Here is a 27,635-nt window from a genome sequence, read left to right on the forward strand (position 1 = left end):
GCCAGCAGCTTCCCGGGGGTTGGACGGAGCCAGGTAGAGAATCTACCTGCACCACCGACCAGACTTTTAATGGCCCAGAGCTGTGCTGACCGGAGTCATCAGGGTCCCTTTTCGACTGGGCTTTCCGGTCAAAACCCATACATCTGACAATCCTATTGCTGTCCTGCTGCCATTGATGTCACTTTGGGGGGGGAGGCAGGATTGGGGCCCTATGGTAGCTGTAGGGGGAATCGACTCCTCTTTCCAGTTAGCGGCAGGCTCTGCAAGGGATGGGTGCTGTGTCCTGTCCACTGATGATCAGAGCTCCCTGACCCCAGGCCAAGTGCCAAAGTTAGCAGACAATATGAGTCAAAATCATGGGCATTGCCCCCCCCCAAACTGTAAGCCTGGGGCAGGGGAGGTACAGAATTTGCCTCTCTCACATGCGGCCCCATTGGCCTGACTGGAACTGCCCCCTCAAATATAAAACTATGGCTATGCAAAAAGAAAAGGAGTACTTGTGGCACCTTAGAGACTAACCAATTTATTTGAGCATAAGCTTTCGTGAGCTACAGCTCACTTCATCGGATGCAAACTGTGGAAAGTGTAGAAGATCTTTTTATACACACAAAGCATGAAAAAATACCTCCTCCCACCCCACTCTCCTGCTGGTAATAGCTTAACTAAAGTGATCACTCTCCTTACAATGTGTATGATAATCAAGTTGGGCCACTTCCAGCACAAATCCAGGTTTTCTTCCCCCTACACACACAAACCCACTCTCCTGCTGGTAGAGTGGGTTTCTGTTGGGGGGGGGAGGGTGAGAAAACCTGGATTTGTGCTGGAAGTGGCCCACCTTGATTATCATACACATTGTAAGGAGAGTGATCACTTTAGATAAGCTATTACCAGCAGGAGAGTGGGGTGGGAGGAGGTATTTTTTCATGCTTTGTGTGTATATAATAAGATCTTCTACACTTTCCACAGTATGCATCCGATGAAGTGAGCTGTAGCTCACGAAAGCTTATGCTCAAATAAATTGGTTAGTCTCTAAGGTGCCACAAGTACTCCTTTTCTTTTTGTGAATACAGACTAACACGGCTATGACTCTGAAACGTATGGCTATGCAGAATAAGTAAGTCCAGAGCTGACTGCAAATAATTAAAAAGAGAGTTCACTAAAGTGGGTGACTGGGCAACAAAATGGCAGAAGAAATTCAATGTTGACAAATGCAAAGTAATGCGCATTGTAGATTTATGGTTATATTCACAATACAAAATGGTGGGGTCTGAATTTGCTCTTACCACTCAAGAAAGACCTTGAAGTCATCGTGTATGAGTCTCTAAATACATCTGCTCAATGTCCAGTGGCAGATGTTTTGAAGGCCAGAAGTATAACTGGATTAAAACAATAGGTAAGTTCATGCCGGATAGGTACATCAATGGCTATTAGGCAAGATTGTCAGGACACAACAACCCCATGCTCTGAGTGTCTATAGACCTCTGACTGCCAAAAGTTGTGACTAAATGATTGGATGTATCATTCAATAAATTGCCCTGTTCTGTTCATTCCCTTTGAAGCATCAGGCACAGGCCCTGTTGGAAGACAGGACCCTGAGCTACATGGACCATTGGTCTGACCCAGTATAACCATTCTTATGTTTTCAGAAAAGGGTGGGTGCAATTCTCCATGCAAGGGCAAAGCATTGTTATTACAGATGCAGGAAACTGAGGCACAGCTGGGTTCTCCTCTATATTTACTGCAAGGTACTTGGCACACAGCGGAGACAAAAATAATATTAAAAACAGATTCTTCCAGACCCAGGGAACTCACATGGCATCCAAAAAGATCTGCACCATCTCCAGATCCGGCACATCAAAATGCAACAATGGGTGGAGGAGGGGGGAAAAAACAGGCTCTAGAAAGAGGTAAAACAGCAAGAGACCATGGTATATGGGGCCTTTACAAGCAGAAAATTGCTGAAAATGTTAAAACTCACATTCTCCAGTTCAGTATGGCGCCTGTGCATGGTGAAAGTGGCCTCAGAATGGCTGGAGGGAGTCTATGGAGAATGCCAGCAGATGGTTCTCATGCAAAGAGCACAGTCAGCTTGACCAGTTGCCTGCCATCCCAGGTGTAACAGAGGAAGGGGGCATGTGAAGTGGAGCCCCAATATGCCTGTTTCACCACACTTGTAAATTAAACTGCTCCACTGCTGAGGTTAAGAGAACTGCAAGAGTATTTTGGAGCCTGTCCATGGCACAATGAGAAAAATGGGCAGAGTGGAGAATCTGCCCTCTAATAATTTAGCCTAGGAGGACAGATTAATGCCCTATAGTCTTTTTTAAATACTTATTTAGAGTTTAGATTTGTTTACTATTATTTATACAAAACTAGCATAATAGACTTCCAATCAAATAAGAATTACTCATTCTTTGGCTCCATTTTCAGTTTGGCTGGATCAATAATGGCAGAGTTCCCTCATCTCCCATTGTCTACATGGGCAATTCTGGGTGACCAGCAACTGAGAAAATCGGGCTACTTAGGACGCTTAACTTTAGACAACCATGCTTTAAAATGTTGTCACTGCTATATGTAAAGTAGCAGAATGGGATAAATATTACTGAAGATAATGAAGTAAACTCATAAGCTACCAAATTTTAAAAATGCATTTATTATTTAAATGATCTCCTGATGTGAAAAAATTGTGAAGAAACAAAATGGTTTTTCCTGAGAGAAAGAAAAGAGGTATCAATATAAAGCTGACACAGTTAATTTTCCAGTAACCAATTTAGATCAAGAATATTTGTCATAACAGATTTACACACTGAAGGTATAAAGCCTAAACTGGCATATAAATATGAATCAAATGCATCACCTAAATTTCTGCATCAATAAAAAACATATTTTCAAGACAGGCTGAGATATATGAGCAGAGTCAATGCTCCTTACACCCCTGAGAGGAAGAAAAAAATATGTTTATATTAATTTTTACTTGAAATAATCTCTGTTTGGTAGGGACTGTGACGCTGGCAGACCAGGTACCAGCTCATGCCAAGGCCCCAGGCCTCACTGAACTTACAATGGCATAGCTGGAAACCAGTCTTGTTTACTTGTGTTAGCATCCTCAGATGCTGTTTAGACTTTATAAAATGCTTGGGGGATGCTGCATGCATTAATCTAATTTATAATCTCTGTAACCCAGGGTATACATTTATATAGAGTATATCAGCACACAGCTGTGGCCCATTGTAAACCTCTAACTGTATAACTCAACAAAACAGGAAAACAGCATTGATTAAGGTAAAGTACTCCTCCTGCAGACAAGAATGGCCAGTTGAAAGCAATTGAAATATTGCATAGCATCAAAGAACAGAGACTTTGTTGATTCCATTCCTAACTCATGTCTCTTTTCAGTCCATGATTTTTACTGTCTAGCAAAGTTATGAATTTAAGCTCCCAGGCTCATCTTTTGAGTGTCTTGTGTAGGTTTCCTTTGAGGTGAGGACTGATAGGTAAGATATAGAGTGATCGTTTTGTGAAGTGTTCACCTACAGATGATGTGGTGTTTTTGTCTTTTATCGTTTTCCTGTTTGACTTAATTCAAGAGTGTAGTGATTGTCTCATTTCACCCACATCAGTGGTTCTCAACCCGTGGCCCAATCAGCACACAACTGCAGCCCATGTGACATCCTCAGGGCCATACGGGTAGCATATATATTGTGCAGATGGGGCCCACATAACACAGAGAGCTGCATATGTGGCCCACAATGGTAAATAGGTTGAGACCCACTGACCTACATAGTTCTACTAGGGCATTTAGTGCAATGGATGAGGTACACCCCATGTTGTGACAGGCATATGTAGGACCCATAGATCTTGAAAGGTGTGTTGTGGAGGGTGTTGACCATTGTAGCAGTGGAGATATGTCTGCACGGTTTGAAGCTGTTACTCTGGTAGGGTCTGGAGCTTTTGAGTTGGTGTATTCTGATTTGTTCGGAGCTTGTTTCTGATGAGCTTGGAGAGGTTGGGGGTTGTTTGAAGGCCAGAAGAGGGGGTTCAGGAAATATTTCTTTGATGATACCCCAAATGGGTTCCAGTGGGGAGTGGTAGGTGATAGCTAGAGGTGTGTGGTCAGAGGGGTTTTCATTTATTGAAGCAGGTTCTCTCAGGATATATGGGTGGCAACACTGCATATTTTCTAAAAGTGAAATACTGAAATTTTCATATTGTTGGTATGCAAAACCCTATTCAATTTTTTATAAAAATGACAGTGCAAAGTGTCTCATATTTAACAATTTATTAACACAAGCGGCACAAACAGGTTTCTTATTTGTTTGGGTTTAGAAATTATAAAGTCAAAATGCAACCTAACTGCTGTCAATTGTTTTAGAATGGCTTTTTAATCCTTTCATGAAATGATACAGATTTGCCTTGCTCATCCATTGCCAGCAATGGACACACTAAATATGTTAGTATAAAGGAGTTAGTTGTTGATACAAACTGTCATTTGGGCTTTTTGGTTAACTTGTTTTCATTACCTGTTCTTTGGTACAGGTAGTAGTAGAGATGGGAAAAATGCACAAAAATTTTTATAATAAAATGTACAGTTCAACTAATAAAAACAGATGTACATGTTTATATCACATAAAAAGCATGAAAAATTCTGCCAATAAAATCCTCTACCACATCAGTGCAAAGCTAGTGGCCTTCTAAGGCGACATAAATGTACTCCTCTAATATAAATATTCATTGCCTTACTTACTCTAATTAGCATTCCTCATTTGTAACGTTAGCACACTTGCAAGAAATTTTCTTCTGTGCTGCATTCATGAAAGCATGCTGAATACTCACTGTACTTCTGGAGAGGCAATTACTGAAGATTTGGAATTGCTGTCCTAAGCCCATATCTTAAGATGTGGTTTTGCTACAGCTCAAGCACCTTATTTACTAAGGTCATTTAAAAAAACCCAATCTAATATTTTTATTATTTTACTAACACCATTTTGCATATAATCATTGAAGCTAATAAAAACAACTTAAAAAAATACGAATATTTTACTACAAATCTTCAAAATCAAAACTAGGGTTTGCACAGAACAAGTAAATATGAAAACACTTTCACATCTTAAAATCTTTACATGACTTTAGAGCATTTGTTCAGCGCAGCCATATAGTATTCAGTTGTGTCTGGTTTTTTATGCTTGTGTCCATTTTTAGCACTTCTCTAATTGCCATGGTAGCGTAAGTGGATGGAGGAAGAGAGAATTCCATCTTCAAGGCCTTGAATTTACCTTCTATTACATAAGAAAGAAGAGATTAACTGGCACATATAGTATACCTCCTCTGGGCATTATTTAAATTGGGCTGAAGGGCTCACACAATTTAAGAAATAAAAAAATTAATTTATCAACCATGGAAATGTTTTGTGAAATGTCAATTCATGCTACAACCTTCACGTATGTGGCAGATGTGAGACATGGAGTTTTCCCACAATGGGAAAAGTAAAGTTTCACTATTTATGTAGCAAATTTTATTTAAAACGAACAAAAAAAAACCTCCACCTTTTAGTCATACAAAAATTCGGTATTTCAAGACTGCCTTCCTCTCCTCCTACAAGCCTTGATTGTAAAGTAGTAAGGCCTGCCTATATGTTATAACTGGCTGTGTACTTTATTCAACAGTTCCATCACACAATCCTGACATGTTAAAAGTTCTTAAACTTTTAAACTGTACTAATTCTCCTAGAAACAAAATATTACACTTACTAATACCAGTTTTAACAAATAATATTTCTGATGCTGTTCTGCTAGCATGTCATCAATCCTATTTTAAACGTTTTCTGTTATAATTTTATCCCCAGTTAAGCAAAACACTAAAGCATGCACTTAAAAGCACACAAGTCTCCCACTGAACTTCAATTAAACACATAAGTAGTCCCAATGAAGTTGAAAGTGAATATTCACATGCTTGAAGTCAAGCGCATGGTCAAGTGCTTTGCTGAATTATGGCCTCTGTCTGTCCCTCTTCAGTGAAGCACTTAACTAAGCATATGCTTAGTGCTAAGCATGTGCTCATTTGATTCTGTAGATAGCTAGAAGCAGAGTATAATGTAGTCAATATGATCTGCTGAGCAAATGCTTGCACTTTTGAAAAATCAGGCCACTTATATAGGAGCCTAATTTTGAGCACATCCTTTAACATTTTAGCTTGATGTTTTGTCAAATGTAGCCTTTTTATTTATGTTTACATTCAATGTGTGTGATATGTAGCAGTTACAACTTCAAAGCAATAGTTAGGTCAAACTTCATTGTTTACAGTGTATAAACACCTGCAGAAAAGTTGTTACTCTTACCTTTAGCAAGAATAGGTGATGGCTTTCCTTCCAACTTATCCAAATCCGTATTAAATAATGGAATTCTAGGATCATCATATGCAACCACCTCCCTTTATGAAACACAGGACAAAGTTTTTTTAAATTTTGAAATACTCAATGTGACTGAATGCACCCCTGTATTCACACCCTACACACTATTGTAATAATCTTTGTACAAAATATTGTGAGGTATCATTTGAAAACTAACTCACTGATCAATCATATCATGATGAAATGTGCATAGCAACATTATATGTAAAGTTATAAACATAAACTAAAATTAGGTCTGGAACATGTTTACCAGATAAGTCTGAGTGAACCACTTCCTCAAAGACAAAGGACACGCTGGCACCTCAAGCCAGGTGTCATCAAAGTTGATGGGCAATCACCTGTCAAGTGGCCATACTTTGGAAAGGAAGTGGGAAAGCAACAAACTGATCTGCATTTTAGCAAACAATAGAATGGAACCTCTTTCACCATGAGACTCCTTGTCTTTGTCCTCACAGCAGGAATGAACTTTATCTAGGAGTAACCCTCAAGAAAATGAAAAGGAGTACTTGTGGCATCTTAGAGACTAACAAATTTATTTGAGCATAAGCTTTCGTGAGCTACAGCTCACTTCATCGGATGCATCCGATGTAGCTCACGAAAGCTTATGCTCAAATAAATTTGTTAGTCTCTAAGGTGCCACAAGTACTCCTTTTCATTTTGCGGATACAGACTAACATGGCCGCTACTCTGAAACCTCAAGAAAATGCATTTCAAAGGGGAACTAGTCTATAAAAGTGAGGGGCAAAGAACACCCCAAGTTCTCTCTCCCACTTTCACCTAAGACGACAAAAGAAACAGCCTTTTGACATTGGGAGCAGATCCTGGCCTGAGAATTTGGTCAGCAATGTTACTGGGAACATGTGGTAAGGGATTTCACCTTGAAGCAAATCTAGTTTTTAAGTTTTAGTTACTAGAAAGCATTTTATGCTTATTTCTCTTGTAACCATTTCTGACTCTAATGCCTTATATTTGTACTCAAAACTTCCTCTTTGTAGTTAAATAAACTTTGTATTCTTTAAATCAAAAAGAATCCAGTATTGTATTTAAAATGAATTGTGTGGGTAACTCCATTTAAAGTAGCAAACCACTGGATATTGATTCCCTTAGAGGGCAACAGACCTAAAATATCTGAACTGTCCAAGAGAGGGCTGGACAGTGCAGGACACCAATTTTGGGGGGGAAGTTTGGGACTGGGAGTGTGTTGGGGGTCACCCTGCAAGTGGTAACCAAGGCTGGTGGTAACTAGTGTGAGACTGGAGTGTGCTGGCAGGCTGCAGCTAGACAGAGATACTCAGACTATGACCTGCATGCTGTTTGGATGTTTGTGAAGGGCCCAGGTTGGGAGCTACAGCAGCGAAGCATTGTGAGGCACCCCAGTTGCAAGGCAAAGGTGACACAGTCCCTCACTGGTCTAGATTGGATACCCTGGAATGTCACACTCAATAATTACAAGTTTTTTATATCTAGATAGGCTGATTTTCTGATAAAACACGAGTAAGGTTTTATTCACAAAAAACACCACTAATGGACACAGACAAAAGATTTAATGCAAACACATATGCTAGTTGGTGAAGTTTCTCCCACATCACATGTTTGTTCTTTGTAGGCTATGTCAGGATTTCTAATTATACAATAAACGTGGTTATTAGTGGATGGGAAAGAACTATGCCAACTATAAGAAAAATAGCATTCTACAACAATCAGAAGTGTTTAAAAAGTATCTTAACTTTTTCATGGCTGGATTAAGTACATACCCTATTTTTCCTCTCCAGCCACATCGTAGGAAGTCATCCAGTGTATAATGGCTACACTGAAGAGCAATCTTTTAAGTGCCCCCCATCCCAAACTCTGTGTATAGTTCTCATCCTCTTAGACCAGAAGCTCTTCAGAGATCATGTCTGCCTGTTTTGTACAGTACCTAGCATAAGAGGGCACTGATCCTGGTTCTGGTCTGTATGTGTGACAGTAATAAGGTTTTAATAGATAAGCCATAATTAATAATAATGTGTAAACAACTGAACCTTTCATATACTTTTTGTTCATATGCCAGTCTAAGAAACAGGTTGAGACTAACTTTTCCTCAAAATAAATTGCTAAGATTAAAAAACAACCCCCCACCCCAACACACACACCAAGTTTTGGGGGTTGCAAATATTAATCTACATGATTTACTGTCTACAGATTATCTTGGGCAAGTCTAAAATAGTCACATTCCTAGTCAATAATTTTACTTTTCTCATATTCAGAACCTTGTATTTTAATTGCTTGACTGAAGATGCAAAAAGAGTCTCTTGCTAAAATGTATCAGGACCAAATCCTGCTCTTCTACCTTCCTGTGGACGTCCGAGGCTCAAAGTACAGTGGGAAAGTTACATTTATGCTGTGTGTAGGGGGATGCGCATAACCCTCAGTGGAATACAACGGGGACCATCACTCAAAGAAGAATCCACAGTACCTCGAGTGTCAGTACACAGTGTTCCACAGCAGATCAGAGCCAGGGGACCAGTGAAGCAGTGGGACCTATGCCTTACTGGTCTGTGCATAGTGTGTGTGGTACAAAGATCCATATCTACTGCTCCTGCCTACAAACTAGTACTGATCATGGCCTAGCTACACATGAGACCAATGCTCGCCAGCACTTTTGCAGTCCTCCTGCATGTATTCTGGGGACATCCTATTATTTCCAAATACATTTCACTGTATCCAGTGTTCCCTCTAATTTTTCCCACCCACGTCCGGAATAAAATTTTGTTATGGGCCCCAATATGGAGGTGATGTGTGACACATGACCTTCATATTGGTGCCCATAACAAAATTCATGTGTTGGGCATGGGGCCAAGGGGTTCAGAGTGTGGGACAGGGCTCAGGGCTGCGGTAAAGGGTTGGGGTGCAGGGTGTGAGGGGCTCAGGGCTGTGTTAGATCATATTAAAGAAGTTCTGTATTAAAATCACAAATGAGTTTGATTCCCCATAGTTTAAATTCCAGGGTATTACTAATTAAGAGGTCTCTTGGTTTTTGGTTTCTTGGTTTTACTATTTCTCTCCTTCTCTGCGTGAAACTTGCAAGCTGCTAATTGTGTTAGTACATCCTAAGACAGAGTCTGTTCTCAAAGCAATACTTTGTAACAGAAACAGCGCACAGAGACTCCCAACCCTTTTGTTGTATTTATCTCGCTTTGTTAACAATTGTGATTAAAATAGAGATAGAGGATGTATGTGGATGGATGCTTGGTGTGAATAATAAATGAATGATCAGGGAGGTGCCACCCTAAGAATCCAATGTCCATTGGCCGAAGAAGGTGTCAAGTGGAAACAACCAGAGGACCCCCGGAGGGCAGACTGGAATCCACCCAACAGACTCAAGGATGGGAGAACCGAAGAACAAAACAACATCTGGCAGCACGGAGCCGTCAGGAATGTGCCATCTGCTGATTGATTCAGCAACAGCATGATAAAGCAACCTCCATAGACTTGTATTAGACTAAAGACCTATAAAAACAGAACCAAGGGACTGAGTTCTTTGGGGTCTGATTCTGCAAACCAACTTCCAGGAGCATCAGATGTGCATCTGACAAGGCCCTGCTTCCTCCTCATGTCCAGGCCACCTGGCCAGTGGCTTGGCACAAGCAACTCTAAGGCTGGTAACTATGATAAAAACCTTGCAGAACCTGTGTGTGTGTGTGTATGAATAAATATGAAATGAAATGGAATGGAATGTTATAGCTATAACTAACTGCTTACTATGATTCTTTCTGTATTCACAATAAATGTGGCATTTTGCCTTATCCCCTTTAATAAGATCCTGCTGGCTTTTATTGGTATAACATTTTGTTTTTTATTTTATTGGTATAACAGCTGGGGCAGAGGGTTGGGGTGCAGGGGTGTGAGGGCTCCAGCTGGAGGTGCAGGCTCTGGGGTGGGGCCAGAGACGAGGCGTTTGGGGTGCAGGAGGATGCTCCTATGGGGAGAGAGGACCACCCCCCCCCCCACTCTCTCTCCCCGCAACAGCACCTGGGCTTCAGGGGCGAGGCGCCTCTCCCTGCTGTGGCAGCTCCAGGGCTGGGGCCCCAGGTTAGGCAGCCCTCCCCCGGCTCTGTCTGGTCCAGGCTGGGTTCGGGCCAGGGGAGGGGCACTGGGGCAGGTCCGGGCTGGGGTGCCCTGGCCACGGCAGTTCTGGGCCACCCCAGCCACCACAGGTTGGGTGCCAGGCTAGTTTGGGGCTGGGGGAGGGGCACCCCTCTCCCAGCTGTCTCCGGGTGGGTTCCCTGAGCACCTGCGCGGTGCTAAATAGGCTGCTGCGCAGCTTACAGGGAACTTAGCTGTATACGATTACTTACCATCTGACATTCTGGGGGCGAATTATGATCTTTCTGTATGCTCCAGATAATGAATAATCTCGAATTTTATGTCTCATGTTGCTGATGTCAAGGTTGTCAGCTGCTAACATTTCCTTGTAGGCATCACCAACTACAAGAAAAGGAAATATTTAAAGAAAATTAAATCTACTTAAAATCTTAGTTCAAATTAAGTTTTAAGTGATCGTGAAAATTAAAAAGACTTACTTTTATGCTTCGGATATATAACATCAAACCCAGGTAATGGCATCACTATATCATGGATAGTATAACTGTCAACATCTGCCTCTTCAATATGAACACCTGTCCCTAAAATTCAAACAAACAGTTTTCTATTTAAAATACATAGGTATGTGACATTTTTCTGTCACAAGCATCTGTTAATTGAATTTAAAAATAAAAGTTCTTGATTTAAACGTATCTGACTATAGATGGATGAAGCAAATGTTGTGTTGTATCTTCATTTACTGATACAATTTTCTTAAAGCAAGGTGTAACAGTCTTTAAAGTTTAAAAAGAAATCATGCAAAGCAACAATGATTTGAAGTTTATTTTACCTCCTTTAATTACAAGGTCTCCTGATACAGCTTTAAGTCCATATTCTTCTATTCTCTTGCTCACCATGTTATTCCATATATAACTCTGATAGCTATGAATATACATCAAACGATTATTCCTTGGTATCTGTAGGTGAAAAATGTTTAACTGAATAATAGGTGTCTTTAGTTACTTTCACCACCCAGCCACACTTAATGGATAAACATTGAAACAAGTCATTTTTCCAGTCACATAGTTAACATGCAGGTGTTTGGTTTGTACACTACATTTCTGGTCTTAATTTGAGAGGAATTTACTTGTAAAGAAGGAAAAAAAAAAAGTATGCATTATCCCCTCAATACAAAAAGCTCATTTTCATTTTGTGTAACAGTTTGCCAAGTGTATTGTTGATGTAGACACGAGTCCCATTTTCAACATTGTAAAGGAGTACTTAATTATTTTTAATAGATTTGTAGGTCTTGAGCAACCAATAAGACCATTCAGTCTGCCCTCCTGCGTAACACAAACCATGAAACTTCACTAAGTAATTCCCGTGTCAAGCCCAGTAATCCAAGGTTGAAATAGAACTATTTTCGGAAAGATCCAATTTTATTTTTTTAAAATCAAGTCTTCAAAGTGATGCCAATTCTATCACATACCTTGTCAACCTATTCCAATGGCTAATTACCCTCACTGTTAATTTGATTTGATTCTCTAAAGGCACAAAGAAAATCTGATCTTAAATCTTACACACAAGTCACAGATACCTATATAATTCAGATGAGTTTAAGTAACTATACAGCTTCCATATAAGCATGCAACTACATTTAGAATTCTGTTCTTTCATCCATGTGCATTAATAGGAAACACCCAAGTTATTCATTATACATCAGTTTGAGTCTGGATCCCTCAGTAGACAATATGACCGTACTTCAAGGGAACACAGAGGAGAGGAATGGATGGATTTAAGAGGTTTATACATAGTCCATTTAAAATGTAGTGTAACACCACAAAAATAAAACGCACAGACAAAAAACCTCAACCTTTTTACACTCACTATGCCAAATGCAGAGACTATATTCTTCAGTCCATACTTTGAAAGTCCACGTAGAAGCTGTCCTTCCACACACCTTTTTACAGGCAGTTTTTTTAGGGCTGCAGCTGGATCTTTAGTCTTTGCCCACTCTTCTCTGCATTTAACTAAATATCCTTTCTCAGCTGTAACAATAATTTAAGATTAACATTTTAACTGCAAAACAAAAAATTCAAGTTGATTTAAAATATTCATGTAGCTGAAAAAAACAGTGCAATTAGTGTGCTTATGTCTTAGTGAAAGTTATTTAAAAAAAAAAAAAGCCAAAGTCTTCTAGATTCTCTACTGGAACAGCTAACTCATTTGTTAACGTGTAGTTAAAATGTAGTAGGAGTACAGGACACATGACATGGCTAATTTAAAGCAAACGTACAAACATGTAAATATAACAGGTTAAAGTACATTTAAAATATACTCCTGTTCAATAGTGTTGTTGGTATATAAATCCACCTATAAAAGCTAATATTTACTACCTGTTAATATGCATTCCGTGGTTAAAATGGAAGATGCCCTTTTGAGCACAGAATCATAGGACTCGAGAGGTCATCTAGTCCAGTCCCCTGCACTCATGGCAGGACTAAGTATTATCTTGGCCATCCCTGACAAGTGTTTGTCTAACCTGCTCTTAAAAATCTCCAATGATGGAGATTCCACAACTTCCCAAGGCAATTTATTCCAGTGCTTAACCACCCTGACAGTTAGGAAGTTTTTTTCCTAATGTCCAACCTAAACTTCCCTTCCTGCAATTTAAGCCCATTGCTTCTTGTCCTATCCTCAGAGGTTTAAAAGAACAGTCTTTCTCCCTTGTCCTTGTAACAACCTTCCATGTACTTAAAAACTGTTATTATGTCCCCTCTGTCTTCTCTTTTCCAGACTAAACAAACCCAATTTTTTCAATCTTCTGTCGTAGGTCATGTTTTCTAGCCCTTTAATCAATTTTGTTGCTCTTCTCTGGACTTTCTCCAATTTGTCCACATCTTCCCTGAACTGTGGCACGCAGAACTGGACACAATACTCCAGTTAAGGCCTAATCAGCGCAGAATAGAGCGGAAGAATTGCTTCTCGTGTCTTGTTTACAACACTCCTGCTAATAATCCCAGAATGATATTCGCTTTTTTTGCAACAGTGTTACGTTGACTCCTCATATTTAGCTTGTGGTCCACTATGAACCCCAGATCCCTTTCCGCAGTACTCCTTCCTAAGCAGTCTTTTCCCATTTTGTATGTGTACAACTGATTGTTCCTTCCTATGTGGAGTACTTTGCATTTGTCCTTATTGAATTTCATCCCATTTACTTCAGACCACAATTTGTCCAGATCATTTTGAATTATAATCCTATCCTCCAAAGCACTTGCAACCCCTCCCAGTTTGGTATCATCTGCAAACTTTAGAAGTGTACTCTCTATGCCATTATCTAAATCATTGATGAAGATATTGAACAGAACCGGACCCAGAACCAATCCCTGCGGGACCCCATTCATTATGTCCTTCCAGCATGACTGTGAACCACTGATCACTACTCTCTGGGAACGATTTTCCAACCAGTTATGCACCCACCTTATAGTAGCTTCATCTAGGTTGCATTTCCCTAGTTTGTTTATGAGAAGGTCATGTGAGACAGTATCAAAAGCTTTACTAAAGCCAGGATATACCACGTCTACCGCTTCCCCCCATCCACAAGGCTTGTTACCCTGTCAAAGAAAGCTACCACATTTGTTTGACAAGATTTGTTCTTGACAAATCCATGCTGATTGTTAGTTATCACCTTATTATCTTCTAGAAAACAAACTTTCTACCTTTTGAAGGACTTATATTGTGCCCCTCACCATCAACTTTAGCTACGTGAGCCCAGATTATCCCCCTACTTAAATCTGTGCATGGATCTCCTCTCCTCCGTGAATACATGGCTCAGGATCTCCCCAGGACCATCCCCTCACTCCTCACCAGACCAGACCCTGCTGAAAGCATTCTCTCCACCATGTGGTCCACACAAGAGGAAGGAGTGAAGAATGGGTAGTATGCAGGTTGTCCTCCCTCTGGTCCCATGCAGCTTCCCAAAAAAGAGTTAACAACAGCCCCAGGTTGTGTTAACTTTTTTTTATCCCTTTTCACCGCAAGAGCAGCTGCTCTGCCAGGGAGTGGCAGATGGGAGATTGCTAAAGGCAGAGCTGATGCAGAGGTTCAGGTTGTGGAGTAGTTTTTCCATGGGAAAGGTAATCCTGCACAACCCACAAGATGTTCAGGAAATCTCTACAAAGAAATCCCCACCAAGATACTCAGACAAGAAGTCCCCTTCCAGTTGCTTTTTTACTACAGGAGGGGGTGATCCAGGCCATCAACAATGGTTTGTTGTTAAGAGCTTGCTGAAAGCTTTTAAACAGAAAGGAAAGTTCCAGTGCTGACGAAGTTTACCGTATACAGAAATGTGAATGTCTATATGCACTTCAATTAAAAAAAGTTTAACCTTCCCTCCATAAATACTGTTCTGTTCATTTATGTGTAAAATATTTCTTAGAACCTACCTCCAGGCCGTGGTTTTAATATTAAATCCATTACTTCATTCCAGTTGTTTTGTAGAATAGCTCTAAAATGAAACAGAAAATTCATTAGCTATTATAAAAACAGGAACCGATTTTAGGGATATACTTAAGTTCTCTGAAAACCAAAATATTCTATAAATTTTACATTTCATCTACAGCCAATGTCGTGCAAGACAGCTGATACAGCTGCTTACATAGTTTCTGTTCCTGATGCTAAAGTTAAAATTGACACACAATATCATGACTGAAACTTTCCAGAGAGAAAATAAATAAAACAAACATACCCAGATGTAACATTATACAAAGATACAAATTTCAAAATATGATTCTTTAGTACACACAATAAAATCATCAATTATTTAAAAAAACCCATACCTTCCAACTTGATATGTAGGAACAGCCGTGGTTCCAAATCTTTGCATTCCATAATAATTAATAAATCCAATTTCCCTGAGAGAGTGCATTGCTTGCTGTACTTGATCATCAGTTCCTGTTATATTTCTAACACAAAATTATTTTTAAAAATCCACTCAACAGTAAAACCATCTCAAATTACAGCCATCAGATCAGTTTGAACTTGTACTCTTAGGCTCCTGAAAGCAGTCATTATCAGTGTTAAAAGTCAACATAAATTGTATACAGCATTTCCTAAATCCAGCAAGTTCCCTCCCCCACACCTTGATTGAGAAAAGTTTCAGAGTAGTAGAAAAGTAGTCTCAGATCCCCTAGTATCCTCCCTACTTTATAGCTGAAAAACTCTGACTTGATTACGAAGGCCATCAATGGCAAAGTCCTGGCATATAGCAGCATTTTACCTGAGAACAACTGTGAAATGGTTCCCTTGCAGTTCTCCCAATTTCAGCGGATGGTTCTTGTAACTAAAATTTCCCAACTTAAAGTTCATCAAACATTTGTTCAAATGAGCAAGTCTTTGTGCAGTGATTCTAAAAAGAAAAAAAAGAAAAAAGACAGTGACCAAGCTACTCTCAGAAAAGCTCATGGGTAAGTATTTATGGAAATGCCAGGGTTTCAAGCTAAAACACCATTACAAGAAACAGGAGTATAACTCCCTTAGTTTCTCTGCTTTTTGTGTATTGCCTCCAAAAAATATTCTAAATGAATCATCTAAAAGGATATGGCACATTATTCTCAAGCCCCATCTACACAAGAAAACTAATCCATTACTGACAAAGCTATGTCAACAACAAGTTTCCTGGGACCTATGTTGTAAGACTAATTGGCAAAAAATGTTAATACAAAGTTATGTTTGCCCCATGCTCATTCATGCTCTTCCCTTTCCCAGGGAATTGTGGGAGAACTTGTCTGTTCTTCTCAGTACACAAGGAAGCAAGGGAAATGTGGGAAGGCATTATCAGCATGAATGATTTAGTCTGCATCCTCACTGCAAAGTGGGCTTGTTACCAGCCTGAAAGCACAACTCAGGCTTTAGGCTACAGCAGGAGTTCCCAAAATTTTTGCCAGCATGACCCCAGTTTGATGAATTATTTCCTTCAAGAACCCTAGCATGGAGGACACCATTTTGTCCTCTGCACTGCATGACCCCATGCATATGGTGCATGCAAGGTCATGCTGTGCAAAGGATGCCATTTTATAAAGCAAAATGGCGTCCTCCATGCATTGTGACCTCACATGCACTGTACATGTGAGGTCACGCTATGCGGAGAAAAATGGCGTCCTCTGCACACTAGGGATTGCCACGATTCCATCTGGGGTTATGATCCAGTTTGGGAACCGCTGACCCACAGCCCCCAACAAGCCAGGTAGTCGGGGCCCGAAAACACCACTAAATTTGAATGAGAGAGCTCTGTGTGTGGATGGAAGTGGGGGTCGGGATGACACACAACTTAGCTCTGCAGTGAAGACAAACCCGTACTGATGCTTCAGAATGCTTTGCGAACAGAGTACATGAGCACTGTAGGACAAAGTTTTACACCTAAGGCAGAACTCAGGTTTAGGTCACAAGGGATCTGACCACTACTGAAAAATGCTGTCAATAAAAATATTATCCCTCCTGAACCTGCATTTGAAAATGATTAAGTTGCTAGTATAGATGGGACAAAACTGTTTTCAAACACTTACAGAAAGCATGACTGAGACTGGGTGGATATCGGAATCCTTAGAGATTTCACAAAAAGAAAAAGTGCCACAAGTACTCCTTTTCTTTTTGCGGATACAGACGAACACGGCTGCTACTCTGAAACCTGTCATTATGCAAGTTAGAGATTTCAGTGTACTGAACTGAGAATCAAGCATGCCAATCCCACTTATGGTTATAGGCATTGTATACGTTGTGACAAAGTTCCTGCTCTACCTTGGTGGGTCTTGCGCTTATTGGCAGATTTGCTCGCCTTGGAGCTTCATAGCAGCCCTCAGCTTGGGCGTTTTTCTGAACCCACAGTCCAGGTCGACGACTCCTGTGTCTGACCAGGAGTTGGGAGGATCTGGGAGGAACCCGGGCCCACCCTCTACTCTGGGTTCCAGACCAGGGCCCTGTGGAATGCAGCTGTCTAGAGTGCCTCCTGGAACAGCTGTGCGACAGTTACAACTCCCTGGGCTACTTCCCCATGGCCTCCTCCCAACACCTTCTTTATCCTCACCATAGGACCTTCCTCCTGGTGTCTGATAATGCTTGTACACCTCAGTCCTCCAACAGTCCGCGTTCTCACTCTCAGCTCCTAGTGCCTCTTGCTCCCAGCTCCTCACACGCACACCACAAACTGAAGTGAGCTCCTTTTTAAAACCCAGGTTCCCTGATTAGCTTGCCTTAATTGATTCTAGAAGCTTCTTGATTGGCTGCAGGTGTTCTAATCAGCCTGTCTTAATTGTCTCCAGAAGGTTCCTGATTGTTCTGGAACCTCTCCTGTTCCCTTACCCAGAGAAAAGGGACCTACTTAGCCTCGGGCTAATATATCTGCCTTCTATTACTCTCCTATAGCCATCTGGCCCGACCCTGTCACATATCCCCCCCCTCTGCTCAACACTACAGGGTTGGGCAACTTGGGATGTCAGGCAGTGTACTCGTGACAAGCCATCTGCGTTGCCATGGTGGCTTCCAGCCTGGTGTTGTATGGTGAATTGGAAAGGTTGTAGGGACAGGAACCATCTGGTCACCCTTGCGTTCTTCTCTTTATTTCGCTGCATCCACTGGAGGGGTGCATGGTCGGTCACAAGGGTAAACCGTCGTCCCAGAAGGTAATAACGTAGCGTTTCCATGGCCCATTTCACAGCGAGGCACTCTCTTTCAACCACAGCATACTTCTGCTCTCTCGGGAGGAGTTTCCTGCTGAGGTAGAGGATTGGGTGTTCTTCATCTCCGACCATCTGTGATAGGACAGCTCCCAATCCTACTTCAGATGCATCTGTTTGTAAAACTAATTCTTTGTTGAAGTCTGGGGCTATAAACACGGGGTTACTGCAGAGGGCTGTCTGTAGATCCATAAATGCTTTCTCTGCGGCATCTGTCCACTTCACCATGTCTGAACCCCGGGCTTTTATGCGGTCTGTCAGGGTACTCGCTCTGGTAGCAAAATGGGGAATAAATTGTCGGTAGTACCCACCACACCCAGGAATGCCCGGACTTGCTTTTTCCGATTCGGCCGGGGCCAATTTTGGATAGCCTCTAGTTTGTTTAGTTGGGGCTTGACCATGCCCCTTCCTACAATGTAGCCAAGGTATTTAACCTCGGCTAGCCCTATAGCACACTTGCCTGGGTTGGCTGTGAGGCCAGCCTGTCTTAGCGTGTCCAGAACCGCTTCCACCTTTCCTAAGTGGGTTTCCCAGTCGGGGGTGTGAATAATCACATCATCCAGGTATGCCGCTGCATAACTGGTATGGGGCCATAGGAGCTTGTCCAGAAGATGCTGGAAGGTGGCAGGTGCCCCATGCAGTCCAAAAGGAAGAACAGTATATTGAAACAGACCCTCTGGTGTAGAGAATGCCATCTTTTCTTTTGCATCTTTGGCCAGGGGAATCTGTCAGTATCCCTTTGTTAAATCAAGGGTGGTCAAAAATCGGGCATTGCCCAGGCGGTCAACTAACTCATCGATACAGGGTATGGGGTATGCATTGAATTTGGATATCTCATTCAGCTGGCGAAAGTCATTACAAAACCTAGTGGTGCTATCGGGTTTGGACACCAACACAATCAGGCTTGACCACTGACTGTGGGACTCTTCGATGACTCCCAGCTCCAACGTCCTTTTTACCTCTGTCTTGATCTCCTCCCTTTTCGCTGCTGGGACGCGACAGGGCCTTAAAGTTACCTTTGCCCCAGGGTCTGTAATAATGTGGTGATATGCTTCGGTGGTCTAGCCTGGTTTGGTTGAAAACACGTCCTGGTATCAGTTGATCATCTCAGTTACCTCCTTCTTCTGGTTTGGTGTCAGATCAGTGGATATCCTGATCTGCTCCTGCATATTATTTCCCTGGATTGGGGTCTCTTGGGCCACTACACATGCCTCTCGTTGGTGCAAAGGCTTTAAGAGGTTAATGTGATAAATTTGTTCTTGTTTCCGGTGTCCTGGCTGCCACACCTTATAGGTTACTTCCCCCACGGGTTCAACCACCTCATAGGACCCCTGCCATTGGTCCAAAACCTTGCTTTCTGCCATGGGTACCAACACCATCACCCGATCCCCTGGTTGGAACTGTCGGACTTTTGCCTGGCAATTGTAATGGGTTCACTGGGCCTCCTGCACCTTTTCCAAATTTTCCCGTACAATAGGGGTGACCCAGGCTATCCGTTCTCGCATCTGCAACACATGGTCAATTATATTTCTCCCCTCATTGGGTTCCTCTTCCCAGATTTCTTTTGCAATATCTAGTATGCCACGGGGGTGGCGTCCGTATAATAATTCGAAGGGGGAAAACCCAGTTGAGGCCTGAGGTACTTCCCGGATTGCAAACATAAGGTAGGGTAGTAGGGTGTTCCAATCCTTCCCGTCTCGACTTACCACTCTCCTCATCATTGCCTTGAGGGTTCGGTTAAACCTTTCCACCAGCCCATCGGTCTGCGGATGATAGACTGAAGTTCTCAGGGTATGTATATGGAGCAGCGTACAGAGGTCCTTCATTAGCTTCGACATACATGGGGTACTTTGGTCTGTTAATATCTCCTTTGGTAGCCCCACTCGGGCAAAGATCCCCACCAACTCTTTAGCTATTGTTTTAGAGGCCGTGTTCTGCAGGGGGACGGCTTCTGGGTAGCGAGTAGCATAATCCAGAACGACAAGTATATATTGGTGGCCCTGGGCTGTCTTCTCCAGGGGTTCCACTAGATCCATGGCTATTTGCTCGAAGGGGACCCCTATGATGGGAAGGGGTACTAAAGGTGCCCTCAAGTGGGGACAGGGACTGTGCAGCTGACACTCTGGGCAGGACGCACAGTACCTCCGCACTTCTTCATGTACTCCGGGCCAGAAGAATTGTCGTAGGACCCGTGCCAGGGTCTTCTCTACCCCCAAATGCCCCCCAAAAAGATGACTATGGGCCACACTTAATACAGCATTCTGGTGTTTTTGAGGTACTAGAATCTGCTGTACCTTCTGCCTCTGTACTGGTGCAACATGGTATAAGAGATTCTTCTTCATTATGAAGTAGGGTCCTGGTCCCTGGGTTTTCCCTTCCAGGGGGACCCCATCTATTTCGGTCACTTCCTTCCTAATGTTGTCGTACCTTGGGTCTTCAGCCTAGTCCCGTCCAAAATTTCCTCTCCCGGGGCTAATCTGCCCGAAATCTAGGGGGCCAGTCTCTGTTGCCTCTACTGGTTCAGAGGCGTTCGGGTGCAGGTCAGACTCGGGTGCTTCTCCCTCCTGGGTGGCCTCCTTTTCAGCTGCTCAGGTCCGCCTGCCTACGAGAGCGACCCTCTGGCTTTGGGCCAGTATTCGGGTTCCCAAGGCCTTAGCTGCCCTTTTTTCCCTTTTCGTCTTTCTGTGCTGTCTGGGAGTGGAGAACAAATCTGAGGATATTTCGGAGAAGGTTGGGGGTTGACAGTATACTGTGGATGCCTCACTACTTTCAGGGCTTCCCCCTTTCTCCAATTCCCCTACCGGGAGTAAGTCTCCAAACCCTGGGAAGTCCCTCCCTATGAGCACTGGGTATGGGAGTTTAGGGACTACACCTGCCGCTACCTCAGTAATGTTCCCCTGAATCTCAATTTTTACTGGGATGGTGGGGTAATAATCAACTGTCCCATGGATGCATGTCATCCCCGTACGTTTAGCCCACAGCAGCTGACTACGCTTCACGAGCTTCCCCGAGACAAGCGTGATAGCACTCCCTGAATCAACCAGTGCCGTGGTCTCTACCCCATTTAGTTTCACTGGTCTAGTGTACATATGTGGGGTTAGTGAGACCCCCACAAGGTGGGTTAGGGAGCATGGGTCTGCCCAGTTCCCCAAGTTACATTGCATAGGCTCCTTGGCAATGGGACACCGTGCAGCTATGTGTCCCCATTCCCCACAGGCGTAACATCTGTATGGAGCCCTAGACATTCCCCAGTCTCTTGGTTTGGGTAGTCTAACATCACGATCCTCTTCCCCCTCAGTGCTCTGACTCTTTGTGGCTACTGGTGGGCCTTCAGCCCCTTTCTTTTTCCACCTGGGTTCTCCTGGTGGCCCAGTCACCTGAGCTCTAGGGCTTGGTGCTGCTAGTTTAACCGGGGTGCTTCTTCCTTAACTGGTCGGGTCAGCTCCCTCGCCGTCCTTCGCCTTTCTACTAGCGTGACAACCTCGTCATAGGTGGAGGGTTCGTTCTGGCTTACCCAGGCACAAAGGTCTGGCGGTAGTCCTATCCTGTACCAGTCGATGACCAGAACCTCTAGTATCTCCTCTGGACTCCGGGACTCAGTTCATAACAACTTTCGTGCGAGATGGATGACGTCATATAATTGGGACCGCGGGGTTTTGTTTTCCTGGTACCTCCACTCATGAGATCGCTGGGCCCGCACTGTGGTCGTTAGCCCAGATCTGGCCAGGATCTCTGCTTCCAGCTGGGGGTAGTCTCCCACAGCCTCTTCAGGCAAATCATAGTAGGCCTTCTGGGCCTCCCCACACAGGAATGGAGCGAGGATGCCAGACCACTGTTCTCAGGGCCAGGCCTCCCGCAGGGCTGTCCTCTCAAAGGCCAGGAGGTATGCCTCTACATCATCCTCCCGCGTCATTTTCTGCAGCCACTTGCTGGCCCGCATGATCTGCGTCCCATCATGGCCGCGGTTCAGCTCTGTAAGGGCCTTTACCTGGTTTACCAGTTTCCGAAACATAGCCCGGTCTTGAGCAGCCTGGTCCATCAGCAGGCGATTAGTCTCTTGCTGCAGCTGCCCTGCCTCCTGTTGGGCGGCTGCCTGGACACGAGTAGCCTCCTGCTGGGCAGCCATGGCTTGTATCAGTGCCCACACTACCTCCTCCATTGTGGTGAAAAAAAATAAAAATAGACCCTCTTCCCCCTTTTTTTTTCTTCCTTCCAAACACCCTCCTCCTTCAGCCGCGCTGTGGAAACCAGATCCCACTTCTGACACCAGTTGTGACAAAGTTCCTGCTCTACCTTGGTGGGTCTTGCGCTTATTGGCAGATTTGCTCGCCTTGGAGCTTCACAGCAGCCCTCAGCTTGCGCGTTTTTCTGAACCCACAGTCCAGGTCGACGACTCCTGTGTCTGACCAGGAGTTGGAAGGATTTGGGGGGAACCCGGGCCCACCCTCTACTCCGGGTTCCAGCCCAGGGCCCTGTGGAATGCAGCTGTCTAGAGTGCCTCTTGGAACAGCTGTGCGACAGCTACAACTCCCTGGGCTACTTCCCCATGGCTTCCTCCCAACACCTTCTTTATCCTCACCATAGGACCTTCCTCCTGGTGTCTGATAATGCTTGTACACCTCAGTCCTCCAACAGTCCGCGTTCTCACTCTCAGCTCCTAGTGCCTCTTGCTCCCAGCTCCTCACACGCACACCACAAACTGAAGTGAGCTCCTTTTTAAAACCCAGGTGCCCTGATTAGCCTGCCTTTATTGATTCTAGCAGCTTCTTGATTGGCTGCAGGTGTTCTAATCAGCCTGTCTTAATGGTCTCCAGAAGGTGCCCATTGTTCTGGAACCTTCCCTGTTCCCTTACCCAGGGAAAAGGGACCTACTTAGCCTGGAGCTAATATATCTGCCTTTTATTACTCTCCTATAGCCATCTGGCCCGACCCTGTCACAACATCTTTACTTGAGCAGCAAGCTAAGCACATCCCCCGCTCCCAGGATGTCAATCCCAGCTTTTACTTGTCTCTTTACAGGAAACTTAACGGGTATTGAGAAATGTTCAGTCTAACTGGAGAAGTGAATAATTTAGGGTATAAGGCAGAAGCAAGAAAACAAAACATCCTAGAAGGAAGACATCAATTAATCATTTTTTTTGTACTCTGCTTTTTAAAATCTAGCACTTCTCCCCTGCTACAGAAGCAACTGTCAAGTGCAGGGGTGGGCAAACTACGGCCCAGGGGCCGCATCCAGCCTGTCAGACGTTTTAATCCAGCCCTCAATGTTCCGCTGAGGAGCAGGGTCCAGAGCCTGCTCCGCTCCAGCTGGTGAGCAGGGTCGGGGCTTGCCCCACTCCGTGCATGCCGTAGTTCCACGCGGCTCCCGGAAGCAGCGGCATGTCCCCCCTCTGGCTCCTATGCACAGGGGCAGCGAGGGAGCTATGCACACTGCCCCCACCCCAAGTGTCACTCCCGCAGCTTCCATTGGCCGGGAACCGTAGCCAATGGGAGCTGCAGGGGCGGTGCCTGCGGATGGGGCAGCATGCAGATCTGCCTGGCCATACCTCCACGTAGGAGCCGGGAGGGGGGGCCTTTCACTGCTTCCAGGAGCTGCTTGAGCTAAGTGCCTCATGGAGCCTGCACCCCAACCCCTTGCCCCAGCCCTGATCCCCCTCCCACCCTCCAAACCTCTCAGTCCCAGCCCGAAGCACCCTCCTGCACCCAAAACCCCTCATCCCCAGCCCCACCCCAGAGACCAAAGGCCCACCCGCCCCTCCCCGCACCCTAACCCTCTGCCCCAGCCCAAAGCTCCCTCCCACACCCTGAGCTCCTCATTTCTGGCCCCACCCCAGAGCCAGCACCCCCAGCCAGAGCCCTGACCCCATCCCACATCCCAATCCCCAATTTTGTGAGCATTCATGGACTGCCATACAATTTCCATACCCAGATGTGGCCCTCGGGCCAAAAAGTTTGCCCACCTGTGGTCTAGTGCCTCTGTCTCTCTCCAAGCCTACATTCCACTCTGACTGCTCAACAAACTGTTCCCCTTTTCCTCCCATTTCCCTGGTCCAAGGCTGCACGAACCCTAGAATAGCAACCCAGAGCTGGGCACCCACCCTCCTTTTGTGCAGATGCTCTGCAACAAACGGAACCTCCAAGCTTTAAGTGCCAGACAAATGTGAGTGCATCTTTGGCCAGGTCTACACTACAGAGTTTTCCTGGCATAATTATGTTGGTTAGGAGTGTGAGTAGGGGAATTAAAATTTTTACTAAAGCTGTTAAAAAATTATATAGTACACAGGTTAAGAAAAGAGCGTCTGTACATCTAGGTAGAGTGCTTAGATTATCCACAAATACAAAGTTTGTTTTAAAAGTCATAAAATACATATAATGCATAAACAGCAATAATCCACATTTAGGTGAATAAATTTAACAGTACAGTTTAGATATTAGCATCCAAGTATTCAGGTACATTACTCATGACAAGTTATACAGAGAGTTGGTTGCGGAAAGCTAATATAGCAATGAGTGACAATTGTCCCTCAGTAATTGAGAATTTAGGGTAGGTTGTCCATTTAGAAAATACAATCCAGGAGGAAAGTATTTCAGATACTTTCCTGACTGGGCTTTTCATCGGCACTCCAGCTCATCCCTCCTGGTATTGCCAATGTCTGGTGATGTGTTCTATGTAAATGTCCCTTGACCACCTAATGGCATCTGACACCATGAGTTGCCACATCAGCCTAGTGTAACGCTGACCAATTCTGCATTCTCTCAACACTCACTGGTTACTGGGGTCCCATGGGCCCAGGGCTCTAACGATCAGTGCATGTCTCTGAACCTGGTAGCCCTTGGCTCTCAAGGTTTTGGACAGAGGGGGATGTATTTCTCCACCTTTCGAGCTCAGGCATTGTGGAAGGCCAGGGTCCTGTTCTCTAAAGGCATTGTGACGTCCACCATCATGATCTTCTGGTCCTCGTTGGTGATGATCATGTCCAGCCGCAGTTGGCTGTCTGTTCCAGGGATGGCGGAGTTCACGGCCACCTTCCATATGGGTGGCAGGATGACTTTGACTAGGCGAACTTGGATGGCGTTGCGTCACAGCTTCCAGGCTCTGGAATGGGGCTTGCAGCTACACAGGACGTGGGGTAGTGTCTCGTTGGCATAGCCATACTTCATGCATCACTTGTCCTGATTCCCGTGGCTGACGGCTCCGTTCAGTTGAATGCAGTTGAGCTTAGCCCTGTGGATGAAGCTCCAGTTGGCAAATCGGGTGAAGCTGCCCCTGGGGAGGAAGTGGTTGCTGGCGTCCCACTTGCACGTCACCTCAAACGCCTTGCCCTGGTTCTGCTTCTGTTTCAGGTTTTCCACGTATTGGCAGCGGATGGCATGCTTCAGGGTCCTCTCCAGCATGGTTCTAGCTTTTGGAGTGAAGATTGTGTGCTCTGCATTCTTCACCTGTGGCACTAGGACTCCCAGCTCCTGGCGTTCCTTGCACCATGTCCAGCGGCAGCCAATACGCTTCTCCAGTTGTTGTGTAGCATTGCGAGCATGAGTCTAGAGTGAAGCAAAGTCTCCCCGGTCTCTTCCAAATTCACCTTCCAGTGAGCCACTCAGGTAGGTGGCAACATCTTGATTGGAGGGAGTCCTGGCGATTCACTTCTCGATGACATCCCACATGGCACTTTCTGCAGTGTTCCATGACATCCAGGCACGTCAGAAGGCAGAAGTGATCACTGCTATGTCGCACAGATCACCATACTAGGAACGTTGGCTCTGCCCTCCCTGTTCAAGATGTACACCAGTTCATTGCTGGCTCTCTGGGGAAGAAACATCCACTTCTTCACTAGCTGCCTGGTGATGCTGTCTGCCTTGTTCAGAGGTACCTTCGCCACGGCAGATCCCCTCAGGATGAATGAGATCCGGGGGATCAGAAAGGTGTTCAAGGCGTTGATCTTCTGCCATGGTGCCAGTAGGGAGGAGTTGATCCTGGCCACATCTCGTAGGATCTCCGCAATGGTATCCTCAGGTGTCTGCTAGATGCAGAAACCCATGGGCATGCTGAGATGTTGGTACACTTGCCCATCCTTGAGGAAGATCATAGGTTCACCCTCAATCTGAAAAGGCGTCATATGGACCAAGTCCCTTCTACTGCCATCGATATGCAGGGATGCGCACTTCCTAGTACTGAAGCGGAGTCCCATCCAGTTGGCAGCCTGGCTGATGATGTCAAGCATTTGCTGGAGACACTCAGGGTTGTCTGCGATCAGGACCAGATAGCCCGTATAGGCCAGAATATTCACGCTGTTGCCATACAGGTCAAAACTGCCTAGACTGCTGGAGATGGCTTGAATGAGCAACTCCATGGCTAAGTTGAAAACAATGGGGCTGAGGGAACAACCTTGCTCTCCGACAGGACTAATCAGACTTGAAAACAACATAGCTATTCTGGCAAAAAGTCCCCTAAAGACACACGTCTTATACCAGCAAAAAGCCAGTACAAGATGCACCTCCACTAGGGGGCTTTGCTGGTGCAGCTATACCAGCAGAACTAATGTAGTACAGATTAGCCCTTTAATTCTTTCTATGGGGAGTTTCATTCTGGGTCCTTATTCATCAACAGCCCTCAATGTGCATGTTATCGCCACCTTTCACCATTGCACACAAAATAACTTGCAAAGATAATTTATTAGAACATTTAACAATTGGTCCCCAAGAAACACCCCACATTTCTATGCAGGATCAACAGGCTCTAGGTATCTCTCAGGACTCAATCTAGAATATGTATGATCATCAGTTGATGCACTTGTTCTTCAAAGTGTGGGATTCATCAGATGGACCCACAAATTACTAATCTTCACACTCAAGCAGGTAATTTCATTTAACCAGATTGTATGGTGTACTCTGTTCAGAGGGGTGTGTGTGTGTGTGTGTGAGAACACATGTATACATACCAAATTGTAACAGCTGAATAACATAATCTGTCTTCTCTATGGAGATCAGTTTGGGAACCTCTAGTTATTGAATGGGGTTGCAAAAAGCCACAAAAGAGTCATGACATGGTCTCCAAATGTTGTATTGTGAAATGTATACACACAAGGCTCCTATACTATGGTACAACTTCATTTTTTGATGCAATATTACAATGCAATGCCAAAGAACCGCACCACTGTTTTGTGATTTTCGGAGACTCCATCAAATTGCATCTCACCCTCTTAGGCTAGCTCTGGGAGTACATTATAGCAGAGCACCAGCTCTGCTATAGTAAAGGTTAAGATCGGTTTCCTGTTCAAAACGAGATTCTAAGTCCTCTAAAATCTGCAGAGATAGTAAGTTATACTGACCTAAGTGCCAGTATAGACAGCTTCTCCTACCAGCATAGCTACCACCTCTCACGGAGGCAGGGGTTAGGAAGCTGTCAGCAGAGTTCTCTCCCGTCGGCATAGAGCATCTTC

The 27,635-nt window shown here is 44.2% G+C and overlaps 1 protein-coding gene across 5 annotated transcripts in view; it reads right to left on the minus strand.

The window, feature by feature from the left end:
- Window positions 1–4,264: 4,264 nt before the first annotated feature.
- PUS7 (pseudouridine synthase 7) overlaps window positions 4,265–27,635 on the minus strand; it is a 46,864-nt gene continuing 23,493 nt past the window's right edge. For 3 of the 5 annotated variants that reach the window (XM_073328496.1, XM_073328494.1, XM_073328493.1), the window contains 9 exons: window positions 15,747–15,875; window positions 15,307–15,432; window positions 14,914–14,975; window positions 12,356–12,516; window positions 11,319–11,445; window positions 10,969–11,070; window positions 10,744–10,873; window positions 6,335–6,426; window positions 4,265–5,276 (listed from right to left, as the gene is read on the minus strand). In XM_073328496.1, the coding sequence (XP_073184597.1) occupies window positions 5,140–5,276; window positions 6,335–6,426; window positions 10,744–10,873; window positions 10,969–11,070; window positions 11,319–11,445; window positions 12,356–12,516; window positions 14,914–14,975; window positions 15,307–15,432; window positions 15,747–15,875 (1,066 nt within the window). In that variant the 3' untranslated portion in view covers window positions 4,265–5,139. Of the gene's footprint in view, window positions 5,277–6,334; window positions 6,427–8,160; window positions 8,358–10,743; window positions 10,874–10,968; window positions 11,071–11,318; window positions 11,446–12,355; window positions 12,517–14,913; window positions 14,976–15,306; window positions 15,433–15,746; window positions 15,876–27,635 lie in introns of those variants that run through there. The other 2 variants (XR_012156831.2, XM_073328495.1) reach the window with 2 other exon arrangements.

The sequence above is a fragment of the Lepidochelys kempii genome, chromosome 1 (genome assembly GCF_965140285.1).
Source record: "Lepidochelys kempii isolate rLepKem1 chromosome 1, rLepKem1.hap1, whole genome shotgun sequence".
NCBI classification, from domain to species: domain Eukaryota; kingdom Metazoa; phylum Chordata; order Testudines; family Cheloniidae; genus Lepidochelys; species Lepidochelys kempii.